General features: G+C 43.2%; 1 protein-coding gene across 1 annotated transcript in view; it reads left to right on the forward strand.

Moving 5' to 3' along the window:
- Positions 1 to 15,007, forward strand: part of KCTD19 (potassium channel tetramerization domain containing 19) — a 2,885,268-nt gene that overhangs the window by 2,381,415 nt on the left and 488,846 nt on the right. The window contains exon 11 of the mRNA XM_086945566.1: positions 4,184 to 4,877. Coding sequence (XP_086801692.1) covers positions 4,184 to 4,877 — 694 coding nt within the window. The remainder of the gene's footprint in view (positions 1 to 4,183; positions 4,878 to 15,007) is intronic.

Here is a 15,007-nt window from a genome sequence, read left to right on the forward strand (position 1 = left end):
TTAGAAGGACACCGGAGCTTGCTAACTACGCTGCTGTCCTTGATGATCTTATTATTGCCAATTCCCCAATTAAGATTGGCTGGCTGAAAAAACTGAGGGACATGGCGATCAAATTGGGACTAAGGGAAGAGTGGACCTCTCAGGCATCACCCCCGAAGAAAACCATCAAGAAACTCTATTGGGAGTGGATCCAAGCTAGAGATATGAAAAATTCAAAGGGGGGGCCTCTTAACTGACCAGTTCTTGGACCATAAGCCTGAGAGGAAGCTAGAACCTTTTCTAGATTTCATCAGTAATCCGAGTGACAGAACATTGATCTTGAAATTGAGATATGGAACTCTACCCTTGAATGCCTTTACTAGAAGCTGGAGAGGGTCCTCTTACCATCAAGTTACCTGCCCGGGGTGTGCAAATCCCACTGAGACCCTTGCTCACTTCTTGTTTGCCTGTAGGGCGTATAGGGGCCCTAGAAGAAGATGGTTAAGACCAGTTTGTAGAGAGCTAGGAACAGGGCATTATTCAGTGGCCCTCCACATTCTAACAACAGACACCATATCCATGATGGTAATTTGCGGAGTTGCAAAATGTTTGGGGAAAGCATGGAAAATACGTACAAAGCTTGTTCAACTGAGAATGGGGTAGGACATAAAGTGGTATAACTGTGTCATTATATTAACTAGTATTTTATTAATCAACATCTTTTAAACAAACTAGACTTGACCTGTTTTTACTAGTGATGTGTATTTTAATTGGTTTTTAAACCTGTTTTTTCGCTCTTATATCCTGTAACTTGTTTTATCTAATTTTACCCGCAGTGATGAATTTGTATTTACTTTTATGATACTCTGTTATCGAATAAAGTATTACAACAACAACAATATTGACTTTAAAAAATAACATAACTTAAAATAAATTAATTAAATATTATTAATTAAATAATATTAATATTATTAACAACATAAATTACATTTAATATTATATATTTTAATTATAACAAACTTAATTTAATAAATATAAGCACAAACAATGTGTACATATACATATATCTACTTAAATACATTTTATTAACTATTATCTTTATTTAATTTATAAACTATTAATTATATAAAAATAAAATAAACACATATATAAATAATTTAAAATAAAATATTCAATATTTAATTAACACATTAAACTATAAAAAAATACATACATTTAATCACAAAATAAAAACATTAGTAGTTAAAACATTGGATAGAAAAGGGGTAAAAATTACTATTCCCACTTCAATGAGTGCAACAGTAGGGAAAGCGTTGGATAGCGTAGGGGTAAAATCACAATTCCTACTCCATTGAGTACAACAGTAGGAAAAGGGTTGAAAGCGTAGGAGTAAATATTCCTATTCCCACTCCAATGAGTGCAACAGTAGGGAAAGCGTTGGATAGCGTAGGGGTAAAAATTACTATTCCCACTCCAGTGAGTGCAACAGTTGTGAAATAGCTGGATAGCGGAGGGGTAAAAATTAGTATTCTCACTCCAGTGAGTGCAACAGTAGGGAAAGCGCTGGATAGCGGAGGGGAAAAAAATTACTATTCCCACTCCAGTGAGTGCAACAGTAGGGAAAGCGCTGGATAGCGTAGGGGTCAAAATTACTATTCCCACTCCAGTGAGTGCAACAGTAGGGAAAGCGCTGGATAGCGGAGGGGTAAAAATTACAATTCCCACTCCAGTGAGCGCAACAGTAGGAAAAGCGCTGGATAGCATCGGGGTAGAAATTACTATTCCCACTCCAGTGAGTGCAACAGTAGGGAAAACGCTGGATAGCGAAGGATTAAAAATTACTATTCCCACTACAGTGAGTGCAACAGTAGGGAAAGCGCTGGATAGCCTAGGGGCAAAAATGATTACTCCCACTCCAGTGTGTGCAACAGTAGGGAAATCGCTGGATCCCAGAACAATAAAAAACAAAACTATCAACATTTTTATTAAATTTAATTTCCAATATTAACATAATTAATATATACATTTAAATATATTATTATTAACAATGATAATGAAAAATAATGAATTACACATTATTTAGCACTATAATATCCACAACACACACCAAAAATTAATTACACAATTACGTTTAATATTTACTAATTAATTAATGAAAATGTATTTATTATTATTTAATAATTATTCAATGACAAATTAATTACTTACCAGTTTTCACACCATTTACACATATAAACACCATATCACACACCTAAAATTAATTACACAATTACATTTAATATTTACTAATTAATTAATGAAAATTAATGTATTCTTATTTTTTAATTAATCAATAAAAAGTAATTACTTACCAGCTTTCTCACCATTTACACATATAAACACCACAACACACACCTAAAATTATTTACACAATTACAATTAATAATGACTAATTAATTAATGGTTATTAATGTAAAATATTTAATAATTAATCAATAAAAATTTTATTATTTACCACCCTTCACACCATTTACACATATAAACCCCACAACACAGACCTAAAATTAATTAAACAATTAACATAAATAATTATTAATTTACTAATTGAAATTAATTAAAAACTAATTATTAAACTATTATTAATTAATAAATTAACACATTAATTAATCAATTAATTTTATATAATTAGATTACTTCCCACCCTATTCCCCTATAAACCCACAACCCGCTACAGAACTACTAACGCAAAATTAAACTTAAAATAAATTAATAACTAGTACAATTCTAAAACATACAATAAAATGACAAACAATTCTCATTAAAAACACAAAAATACATGACATTATTAATACATTGATATTTTTGTTCACTATATTTTTGTAAACGATATTCATTACAACTATATTTTTGTAATCGATATCACTTACCAGTTAGTCGATATTCTTGTCAACTATATTTTTGTTGTCAATATTTCTTCCAAACGATATTTCTGCGGCGATATTAATGTCCCACGATATTTCTCCGTCGATATTCTTGCTCTGCACCCTGGAGGTTGAGTCTAGATGCTGAACATGGAGATCCGTTTCCAGAACTCACATGACAAATACACCAAGCTGTGAAACTAGGGGCCTCATTTATGAAAAGTGACGCATCGCTGTGTGAAAACAGCGATGCGTCACTTTTCACTGCGCACTCCTTGCGACACCAATGATGCGTCATATTTAATGTATGACGCATCATGTCGCAAGGACTTACAGATACGTCAGTATTTCTGACGTATCTGTAAGCGCAAAAGTGACGCATTGCTGGAGTGTGTCACAAAAGTGACGCAACTCAAGCAATGCGTCCTTTCACATGGGGAAAGCCCCATGTGAAAGGGCTTGCGTCAGTCTTACGCCTGCTGTGAGGCAGGCGCAAGATTTTGACGCAACAGCATCCTAAAAGTGACGCAGTGAAATCTCATAGATTTCACTGCGTCACTATCACGAGGCTTTTTGCGGGGGAACGCCCCCTCTGCATACATTATACCTGACGCAGGTATAATGTGGAGCAGGGGTTTAAAAAGTAACGCATCTACCTAGATGCGTCACTTTTTAAATATGGCGCAACAAGGCGCATATTTTACGCCGCTGGTGCGTCACAAAAAGTGACGCACCGGCGGCGCAAAACTGACGCAAGGCCTCATAAATAAGGGCCTAGGAGTTTACCGAAATAAGTGGATGCCCCTCAATACACGCAGTTTATCTATTCGCTCTTGATTGCACTGGTTTATGGCATCTATCATGGTATAACGAACTGCTGTAAATAAAATTGCCCCTTTGATTGGTTAACATATATTGCACAATTCCCCTCTTGAAATTGCTGAATTGTTTTTCCTCAGAAAGTTCTGTGAATGTTGAATTATTATCATGTATTTTAGGGAAGTTTAATGTATTGTTGAGTTTAAAACATGTTGCTTCCACTCGTGATGAATTTAACAAATGTACTGCTTGAATTATGTATTCCTCATCGTGTACCATTTTTCTTCTGAACTCGACATACAACGCTCCTTTGAGTTCTATGCAAAAGTGTTTGTATTCTCGCAATGCTATCAGTACTTTACTTCGATAATAGACATATATTGGATATTTTCACTTTCTTGTGTGATGATTGGGGTAAATGTTCGCACAATAGAAGTAAGAACGTCTAATTTAACTACCTAAATTAACAATAATTGTTCTTTCAGATTCATTTGCCGAATTCTGATAATTTGAATGACAACCATATGGCTATTTGGAGCAAAATAAAAGATAACCCAAGTGGGCAACAATTTGAAAGGCAGAACGACAAAAGTCCACATTTACTCACACAAACGAAAGGAACAAAAAGGCTTAACAGTGAAAAATCTGAAGGGCCTATGCAAGCTCCTGTTGTTACAGGAAACTCTACGGGTGCATTACAGTTGATAAGCCCTCCCAGAAAGAGAAGAGCAAGATCTGTGTTGTTAACAAAGAAACCAGAATGGAGAGAAATGCCCACAACACCCATGCAGAGATTGATTTCTCTGGTGAAGGAGTGGGATATGTTAAACAGCAAGCAATGTGCACTGCAGTGTATGTCCACCCAGAATGTACAAGAGAAAGCAAGTGCCAAAGACACTGCCAATGCCAGTGACACACTCCATAAAACAGCCGTTGTGTCCTCAGAAATTGGGCATTCAACAGAAAATGAAAAGAAAGCAGGTCAGCCTTCGGTGAGTCCTGGAAAGACAGTGCTGCAATATTCTTTCAAACATTGCCATTCAAGCCATGAAAAAGGTCTTCTCTCTAAGCACATCATTATGGGGGAAGGCTACCTGAAAAAGAAAACAGGTGTGCCGAGGTTTAAGTGGACATCAGATCAAGAAGAGGAAAGAAGCATCCTACCTACAAAGTGTAGAGGTAAGAAGATCCCTATTAGGAACTCATTGGCGGCTGTCACAGTGAGGTTACAGCTCAGCTGCACTTACTATTGGAAAGGCATTTTTGATAAGTAAGACGCTTGATATGTATCAATTCCGGGGTGTGGGGTGGAGGGAGGGGCTGCACACCCTAGCACTCTCTTGGCATAATGTTGAGCTTGCTAATTTTTGTGCAGTTCCATTTAGGGGGGTGGGGAAATGAGAGGGTAAAAAGTACTCTTTTTCTGACTTTACGTCACAGGACATTTTGCTCACCCCTACAGCACAAACCACTGCAAGCATTTAGGCCAAATTTGCCATTAATCGAGACCTTCAACTTGAAAGGACGTGTTCCATGGTTTGGTGTAATGTTCAGCAGTTTTTGAGATATTAACTTTTGGAAAAGGTGCAGGGTGAAATTCAAAAGATGAACACTTTTGTATATCTTAACAAGTTGGAAAGGCATTTTTTTATTTGATTTTAACTCTAGCACAACTTGATGAAGATGTATGAAACCTAACACACTTGTAAATCCACTGCAGGGTAATTAAAAAGAAAGGGTGAACAAATGTTCATTTGCTAATAAATTTGCCATTGTCACGAATCTTCACAAAATGTAACAGAAGTTTTAAAGGACTCATTTCTATGGCACTTTTTTCAATCAAGAGTGCTCAGAGTTAAAGAGGGCAATTACATTTTATTTTTCATTTTCCTCCTTTAAACTGTTTGATCAACCTACGTGAAATGTGGCAGGCAGTTATAAAGCTACACCAAATGCAGTTATTTCGCGTTCCGTGCAGATCTACTGGGAGACCACGGTTGAAAATGTGGGGACAAAATCATTTACTAATGACGTTGTCACCGTTTGATGGATCTGCATGGCATTTAGCTGAGACTTAGAATGTTTAACCTACAGCTGAATCTCAGTCTGATGCAAGTCAAGGGACAGATTCAGAGGAGTGCTAATTTGCACAAAAAAGGAACACCATTTTTTTATCTGCATGAATTTCTTAAGACATTTGTTTTGGCATGTCTAGGTTTGAGAAAATCCATCAAGGGGGTGTCCAAAATATATTGGGAGGTAACAAACATTTAATTATTACATTTGGTGCTGTATCATGAAACCACATTACATTTGGCAGACAGCATATTAAGCCCCATTTACGATTATCAAGTTTCATGCATTTGAGGTGGGGTGTACAGTTAAAGGGAAAGTTCAAAAAGTCTTTACTTTTTGTGTACTATATTGGGCCAGATGTACGACCAAGGAATTTGTTACTCACAAACTGCGTCGCAATAGCAACTCGCAATTTGCGACTCGCATATTGGTATGTACAACAGTGTCTGAGACACTGATTGCGATTCCCAATGGGGTTGCAAATTCTCTAAATTTGTGACCCCATTGTTCATGCATACAGTACCCTTGTACGATTTAGGTGCATTAAAAGACATGAATTTGGATTTAAGAACATTAGCTTCCAAACCACGGGCGGTGTAGAATTCTTCAAAAATTAACAGAGCCTTCTGCAACCCGCTCGGTGTTTTTGCCACTTTAAGGCAATTGTCTGCAAACATTAAAATAGGGATTTTGGCTCCTGCGAGGATAGGCGCGTCAACATTGGAGTCAATTAATATTTTGGCCACATCATTAATATACAAAGAAAATAATGTTAGCTCCAATACGCAACCTTGACGAGCAACTGTTTCTATGGGGAACTGAGAGGTTACATTCCAGGGCTACCCCACCTGATCTGAGCAAAATTTTTCTGATGGAGTTTTTTGATTAATGAGAGGATGGGCCCTGGCATGCCCATATCATTAAGCACTTTCCACAATTTTGAACGCGGGACCAAATCGAATGCTGCTCTTAAATCTATGAACGCAGCATATAGGCTGCCATGTCCAATTACCACAGTCTTCCAGTGTAGCATTGCAAAATGTAAAACCTGATCGACTGTGCTAATGGAAGTTCTAAAACCAGCCTGCAAATGGGACAAGATACTATGATCCCGTTCCCAGACCTGTACCATATTTAAGATAAGCCTACCAATGATTTTTAGGGTGGTATCAATCAAACTGATTGGTCGATAATTACCAGGCTGTGATTTGTCCCCTTTCTTGTATACCGGGATGATTTCAGCCCCATTCCAAGAATGGGGAATGGGTGCTTCCTTAGCGACCGCATTAGCCAAGAGAAGTATGTAGGGGCCCCAGGAGTCTTTGTCCTGTAAAAATAGATCCGCAGGGATACCATCAATTCCTGGCGCTCTACCAGGAACAACAAGATCTAAAGCACACTGGACGTCCCCCAAGGTAAATGGGTCTTCCAAAAAAGGGATGGGATGTACCTCCATAGTTGGAATTTGATCCTCAGCCATCGCAAACTGCGGTTTAAAGTGAGATACCCATTTATCATGCAGAACCCAATTCTGTGGCTTGTCAGGATTACCATCCACACCCCATTTGTAAACGTTCCAGAACTTTCTCGAATCTTTGTGGCATCCCGCTTCTTTCAAGTCCAGCCACCTCTGCTCGTCTCATAGACGTTTAGATTTAGAGACGGCGGTTTTGTACGCCGCCCTCGCATTGCTAATATTCTCACTTGAGCCACTTTTAATGGCTCTACCCAGTTCCAGGCGAGCCTGCCTACATTCCCCTGTATACCAGCGTGGCGAGTGGGAAATACAGGAGCCACTTTGCTTACAAGGCTTGACAAATAAAGTTCTCAGTTCCTCAAAAAAGACCTCATGGATCCTAGTTCCTCTTACTATACTCTCAGGTGAAAAATCCTCAGTGAATAGTCCCTTCAAATCATTAGTTGCTTGAGCAAGCTTGCTAGCTATAAAATCAATATTCCCTTGAATAGTTGAATCCTTCGACCAGTGGACATGGCGCAAGTCATTAGAAATAACAATGTCGACGGGGGAATTGGTACCCACCTCCCCTCCAAGGGGGTCTGGCAATTTCCAATATGTGAGTGTCATAAATAGGGGGTTTTGATCACTCTCTACCCTATCAACAATTAGCATATCCTGGAGATATCTCCATAGACCCAGACTAATTAAGATGTAGTCTATTCTACTTTCACGGGGACCATTCTTAAACGTATTGGCCCCAGACTTATCCCTACTGTCCTACCATTAGCAGATCTAGCAGCTTTATTTAGACAGAGTGAGTTAAGTTGTAATGCTATTTGTGTCCACCTTTTTATTGGTTCAAGGTCCAGTTTGGGTACCCCCCATTCCCTATCTTCCTCATCTGTTAAGTTCCAATTGTCATTCAAGAGAGGTTAGAAAGTTACATTAAAATCTCCCCCTATGATTAAGTTAGAGTGGAGAGAATAGCATTCTAGCTGGTCTTCCAGAAGTGTTAAGACTTCCGAGTTCTTCCCCCCGGTGCTTCGGGCATATATAGTAAAAATATGAATGGGCTCTTTGTTTGCAAACTCTAACCTAAGGGCCTGCAAATCCCTGTGGTTGGTGGATACTAGTTTAATCATCACAGCAAGGTCCTGTCTAATCCATATTGTCAGGCCGCCCGATGACCGGCCTTTTCCTATCTTTTCGGCTGGAATGCTATAATTTAAGTACTCTGGAAAGTGCAGTGGATCTAATGACCAGGTTTCTTGGAATAGACATATTTCGTGCTGTCTGATAAAGGAAGCGCATTCCGGTGAATCAGTTTTAGATTTCAGGCCAGCTATATTCCATGAGAGGACTGACGCAATTTTACCAAGAAATGACATGGATTCTACGGCTTGCGATTCCTCTTGGGTACTAGATAATACACCAACCTGGGGGGGTGGGAATACTAACGACGGTGTGCTTGCGATAATTCTGTGGCCCGGGGAGCTAGTTATTTCATGGGCAAAGACCTCATCACTACCCACTACACTACCTGTTACTTGTGTGGTCTGAGACTGTAGTCAATCATTGCAATCCAACCCAGAACAGGCCATGGCGGTGCTCCTCACAGGGATTCCTCTATTCAACAACCATTTCTGCGGGGTGCTGATCTTAATTGAATCTTGGAGTTATCCGGAGAACAGGTTCTTAATTCCAGAGATGATAGATCTTTCGCTATCTTTGGATTTTTTAGAACGAGTTTGATACAATCATATGGGTTTCCCGGTGAGGTAAATCTCACAGCTCTAAGAATATCCTCCCTGATGACAGATCTGCATCCCCTGACATACCGGTTTCAATGGATTGCTTTATTAGTTAGGGAATCAGGTGACTCGTAACCCCTACCTGCAGGCACCTTGGGGATATTCACCATGTACACTGACTGTGATTCACTTTGGTAGCAGTTAGGGTGGGGAATGTATTTGTTAGAGGGTACAGGTCTGGATTCCTGTAGATTACTAGCAATTTTCGACTCCCCCAATCTTACTCTAACAACGGGCGTGTCCAATCGTTTCCCTGCTATTCTGTTGGATGCGGTTACAGGCACTACACCCCTTACTTTAGGATCACCTTTAGCTTGGGGTACCCCCCTTTCATTCCTCACCACCTGGCTGGATTTCAAGCGTGTAGACGGACAAAGAGCCACTGGGGCGAGCGATGCAAATGCTTGCCCTTTACTACCTGCTGTACGTTGAATCATTGGACCTGTTGGGTTCAGATTTAAAGAATTAGATGGGCAATGCCCTGGATTACTCCTCATATAATTTACTGTGGTAGTCAAGTGATCAATTTTAGCTTGCAATCCTTCGACAAAGCCACACAGCTGCTTTATGATAGCAATCAGGGAATTATCTTTTAGCTCTAGAAACCTGGTATCCTCCAGGGCTACAGAAGCATGGATAGGTCCTCCAGCTGGGGGGGGGGGGGGGGGGGAGTTGGCGTGATACCTGCCGGCCTAGTTTCTGAATGACAATTCTCTATTTGGGCCAGAACAGAAAACCTATTGCTACAAAGCAAAGCTGATGGGTCATCAGAACTTAGCTCAGGCACTAAAGAAAGGTAAGCCTGGTCTGAATTAGTTTCTCTTTCATCGAGTGTCCCAGTAATTGGCCCTGCCCCCGCAACAGATTTGCTTAGAAACATCTCCGGGATGACCACTGCCCCCCTCTCCTGCCTCTTTCCCGTACCATTGCCCAAGTCTCTATCACCCTCAAGGGCTTTCTCAGTGGGATTAAGTCCATCAGTTAGTATATTGCTACAGTCTTGCACCAGTTCGTCTATGCGATCCATAACACAGTTTCCTCCTGCAGGGGGCAGTCGCTTACAATATGTCTTAGCCTTAGATTTTTTGGCTTTTTTCCCTCCCCTGGGCACCACCCCTGTGATTTCACTGGAGTCCTCTGTACATTTCCTTTTCCCCATACTTGCAAGTAAATAGGCCAGGCAGGAAAATGTTAGTAATTAAACAGAGTACCTTAGATGTAAATACAAAGGGGGTGGCCCAGCCCAACGTCTTCAGGCCCCTGACGACCACGCCCTTTGCCTGGGCTTGGTTCGGCGCACACCACGCGCGTCCCGCGACACGGGAGTCCGCAGGCAATTAAATATCCTGCAGGTGAAGCTGGGAGGGGCTGCTGGTTCACTCGCGGCACTGGTCTCTCTGGGGCTTGAAGTCCTGCCCCTGCTGCTGCTCGTCTCCCCACTGGCACACAGCGTGAAGCGTCTCCCGCGAAGCGGGAGGCGCAAGCAGTAGAAATACCCCACAGGTGAAGCTGGGAGGGCCTGCCGGTTCACTCGTGGTGGTGGTCTCTCTGGGGCTTGAAGTCCTGCCCCTGCTGCTGCTCGTCTCCCCACTAGCGGTACAAAAGGGGGTGGTGATGGACGGAGCCTCTGAATCAATCAAACACTCACACCCAGTCAAAAGATCTGGGTTTAATCCATCACCGTTCTTTAGCCCACTCTGCCACCCCCGTTCAGACATGGCTATATGCAAATCAGTCTGACCCTGTGCCTCATGGGAACAGTCCAGCCCGAACTGCCTAGCCATGTCTTCCCTGGTCCGGAAACAAGCTTCCGAGGACCGGTTTCTGGCATTCCAGCTGTCTTCAGCCGGGCTTGCTTGAATCCAGTGGCAAAGTGAGCAAGGGACTCACGTCAGAGCATACCCTCCCACACTTGTGGCGGCCAAAAGCGGTACAAAAGGGGGTGGTGATGGACGGAGCATCTGAATCAATCAAACACTCACACCCAGGTAAAAGATCTGAGTTTAATCCATCACCGTTCTTTAGCCCACTCTGCCACCCCAGTTCAGACATGGCTATATGCAAATCAGTCTGACCCTGTGCCTCATGGGAACAGTCCAGCCCGAACTGCCAGGCCATGTCTTCCCTGGACCGGAAACAAGCTTCCAAGGACCGGTTTGTGGCATTCCAGCCGTCTTCAGCCCGGTTTGCTTGAATCCAGTGGCAAAGTGAGCAAGGGACTCACGTCTGAGCATTCCCTGCCACACTTGTGGCGGCCAAAAGCGGTACAAAAGGGGGTGGTGATGGACGGAGCATCTGAATCAATCAAACAGTCACACCCAGTCAAAAGATCTGGGTTTAATCCATCACCGTTCTTTAGCCCACTCTGCCACCCCAGTACAGACATGGCTATATGCAAATCAGTCTGACCCTGTGCCTCATGGGAACAGTTCAGCCCGAACTGCCAAGCCATGTCTTCCCTGGACCGGAAACAAGCTTCCGAGGACCGGTTTCTGGCATTCCATCCGTCTTCAGCCCGGCTTGCTTGAATCCAGTGGCAAAGTGAGCAAGGGACTCACGTCTGAGCATACCCTGCCACACTTGTGGTGGCCAAAAGCGGTACAAAAGGGGGTGGTAATGGACGGAGCATCTGAATCAATCAAACACTCACACCCAGTCAAAAGATCTGGGTTTAATCCATCACCGTTCTTTAGCCCACTCTGCCACCCCAGTTCAGACATGGCTATATGCAAATCAGTCTGACCCTGTGCCTCATGGGAACAGTCCAGCCCGAACTGCCAAGCCATGTCTTCCCTGGACTGGAAACAAGCTTCCGAGGACCGGTTTTGGGCATTCCAGCCGTCTTCAGCCCGGCTTGCTTGAATCCAGCGGCAAAGTGAGCAAGGGACTCACGTCTGAGCATACCCTGCCACACTTGTGGCGGCCAAAAGCGGTACAAAAGGGGGCGGTGATGGACGGAGCATCTGAAACAATCAAACACTCACACCCAGTCAAAAGATCTGGGTTTAATCCATCACCGTTCTTTAGCCCACTCTGCCACCCCAGTTCAGACATGGCTATATGCAAATCAGTCTGACCCTGTGCCTCTTGGGAACAGTCCAGCCCGAACTGCCAACCATGTCTTCCCTGGACCGGAAACAAGCTACCCCACAGGTGAAGCTGGGAGGGGCTGCCGGTTCACTCGCGTCAGTGGTCTCTCTGGGGCTTGAAGTCCTGCCCCTGCTGCTGCTCGTCTCCCCACTGGCACACAGCGCGAAGCAGGAGGCGCAAGCAGTAGAAATACCCCACAGGTGAAGCTGGGAGGGGCTGCTGGTTCACTCGCGGCGCTGGTCTCTCTGGGGCTTGAAGTCCTGCCCCTGCTGCTGCTAGTCTCCCCACTGGCACACAGCGTGAAGCATCTCCCGCGAAGCGGGAGGCGCAAGCAGTAGAAATACCCCACAGGTGAAGCTGGGAGGGGCTGCCGGTTCACTCGCGGTGCTGGTCTCTCTGGGGCTTGAAGTCCTGCCCCTGCTGCTGCTCGTCTCCCCACTGGCACACAGCGCGAAGCGCTCATTTTACACCAGGCACTGGCAGAGGCTGAGGCTGGGGCAGGGGCAGCGAGCGTGAGCGAGTGCCTTCTAGGGGAGCGAAGACTGCCGACATAGGAGAGGCAGGCAGAGGCTCAAGGAAATCAGGCTTTTAGGACATTAGGACGCTAGCCAAAAGCCCAATCAATGCCCTTAGCCAAAGAAGCCAAGAGAAACCAAAAGCAGGCTACTGGGAAAGACCTAGGCCACTGGAGAAAATCAAAAAAAGTGTGTCTTCTCACAAAGGACCATGAGGTCCGGAGCGTGCGTAGAGGGCCTGCACCCATTAAGAATGCAAGCAGGAGGAAAAAGAAATTGAAAACAGTAGGAGGTTCAGTGGGTGAACCGCAGGTGAATATAAGGCCGGCAGGGCAGCAAGAGGGATCAATAACTGACATTACACCAGACACAAAATCGCTAAGAGGAACTATGTCAGAAAGCGATAAGGCAAAAAATTGCCTCTTCCAGCCCAAAATTGACACCAAATTTTGTTTCCTAAAGAATGCAGGCGACACACTGCTCTCAAGTTCTACAGCCACGACAGGCCTACAAACCCCACTTTGGCCCTTTCGCCAAGAGAGCAGTGAAAAGAAAGAAATGAAAGAAAGGAACAAGGGCGGTGGGGCGAAATCTCTAGGGCCAGCTAGCCCCATTGTACCTCTACATGGCCAACTTCACGCCACTAGCCAAAGCTCCCAGACACTAGAAGAGACTGGAGGACACACAGGGACATCACAAGAGAGAGAGAGATGGATGGAAAAAAAGATGGAGGAAGAGAGAACGTGAGAAAGGGAAACTTCGGAAGCCAGCAAGGAAGCCTCAAGCGATCTCAGTGTTAACCTTGAAATTGCAATAGCACTAGAAACAGCAACCGTAGCAGTAACAGCTCCAAATGCTTTAACATCCAGACCCTCTTACCATTTAAAACATGATAGGGAAAACTGTGTCTCAACTGAACCTTTAAGGATACAAAGTATATGTGAATCAGACAAAGGAAGCTTACATCCAGGGGCCAAAATAGATACACAAATGGATGAAGGGGACGAGGTAAAGAACATATTTGAAACAGCTGAAAGCTTAAAGGAGAAACCAGGTTCAGAGTTTATGCACGTTAAGCCAGAGACCCCACAACTAAGAACCATGGAAGAGCCAGACAAGTTTGATCAGTCCTCATATCTTGACAAGGAGGAGTTGGTGGCTCTCCTCGAAACCCACCGTAGGACACACCCTGTCTAGTTCAAAACTAGAAGCGCCAAAGGTAAACAAGGCTGATCCAATAGTGGAGGGATACAAGACACAAAGAACCCGTCCAATTGCACACATGGAGAATCCAGAGTTTATCAAGGAGAAGCACAAAAAATAGACCACGGGAATGCCTGGGCAAGATTGTTAAAAACTGTGCAACTCTTGGTAGAGGCCTTACAATATCAATCGGACAAAATGGACACACAATTAACATTAATGAACACCTTGGCAGTCTTTGTGGTAGCAAATGATGGCAAGTTAGGCATGCTAAATACTTCTCTCCAAAGGATACAGGAACACACGCTAGCCAACAATCGAACCTGTGGATGCAGCCCGATTGTTGATAAATTTGCTTCCCTGTCGTCAATGCTGAGCAACTTATGCTCGCAAATCAAACAGACAGCAAATGACGCCTCCAATCAATGTACAGACAATCAAATAGCGCAACAAGTAGCGCACTGGAAACAAATGGTCATAGCAACTCAATGGAACCAGAGTGCCGAGGAATACCACCCACCCATAATAACCAACCAAACACTAAACACAACAAAAAATGAGAAAAGCAACATATAACAAACTTTAGACAAGCGCCAGAAACCCAAGGATATGATAAAGGGGAAAAGAAAATGAATGCAAAGGAAAGACATGTGCAAAAAAGAAAAGGACGAAACCAAAAACAAAGTCAAAACATGAGCGGGTTTCAGCGTCTCTTTGGGGTTACACAGGTGCAAAAAGAAATAAATCGACAAAGTACCGCATCGCCGGAAACAATAGGCATAAGGAGTACAGAAACAATTGCAGGCTTGAGTCAGAGAGTGGAATACAAAAAGGAAGTGGGTCTGACCAAGCATGGAAGACAGTAGATGCAGCATCATCACAGCCAGACCTAACAGGGAACACAACCGGAAATCATCCTAAATCTGCAGCAAAAATAGTGACGAGAATCCAAAAACCAGAACTAGTTCAGGACCAAAGGCTCACCGGAAACACGCGAACAGTAAAAACTAGTGAAAAAGTCCCCCGATGGGAGAAAAACAAACCCGGGGATACTGGGAAATCAAAAAATCGAAACCAACACCACAATTGAAGGAGATAATATAAGGACCAGTCAAAATCTCCAGAAAGGTCCGTCCGATACACAAACAGCGTTAA

The sequence above is a fragment of the Lissotriton vulgaris genome, chromosome 12 (genome assembly GCF_964263255.1).
Source record: "Lissotriton vulgaris chromosome 12, aLisVul1.2, whole genome shotgun sequence".
NCBI classification, from domain to species: domain Eukaryota; kingdom Metazoa; phylum Chordata; class Amphibia; order Caudata; family Salamandridae; genus Lissotriton; species Lissotriton vulgaris.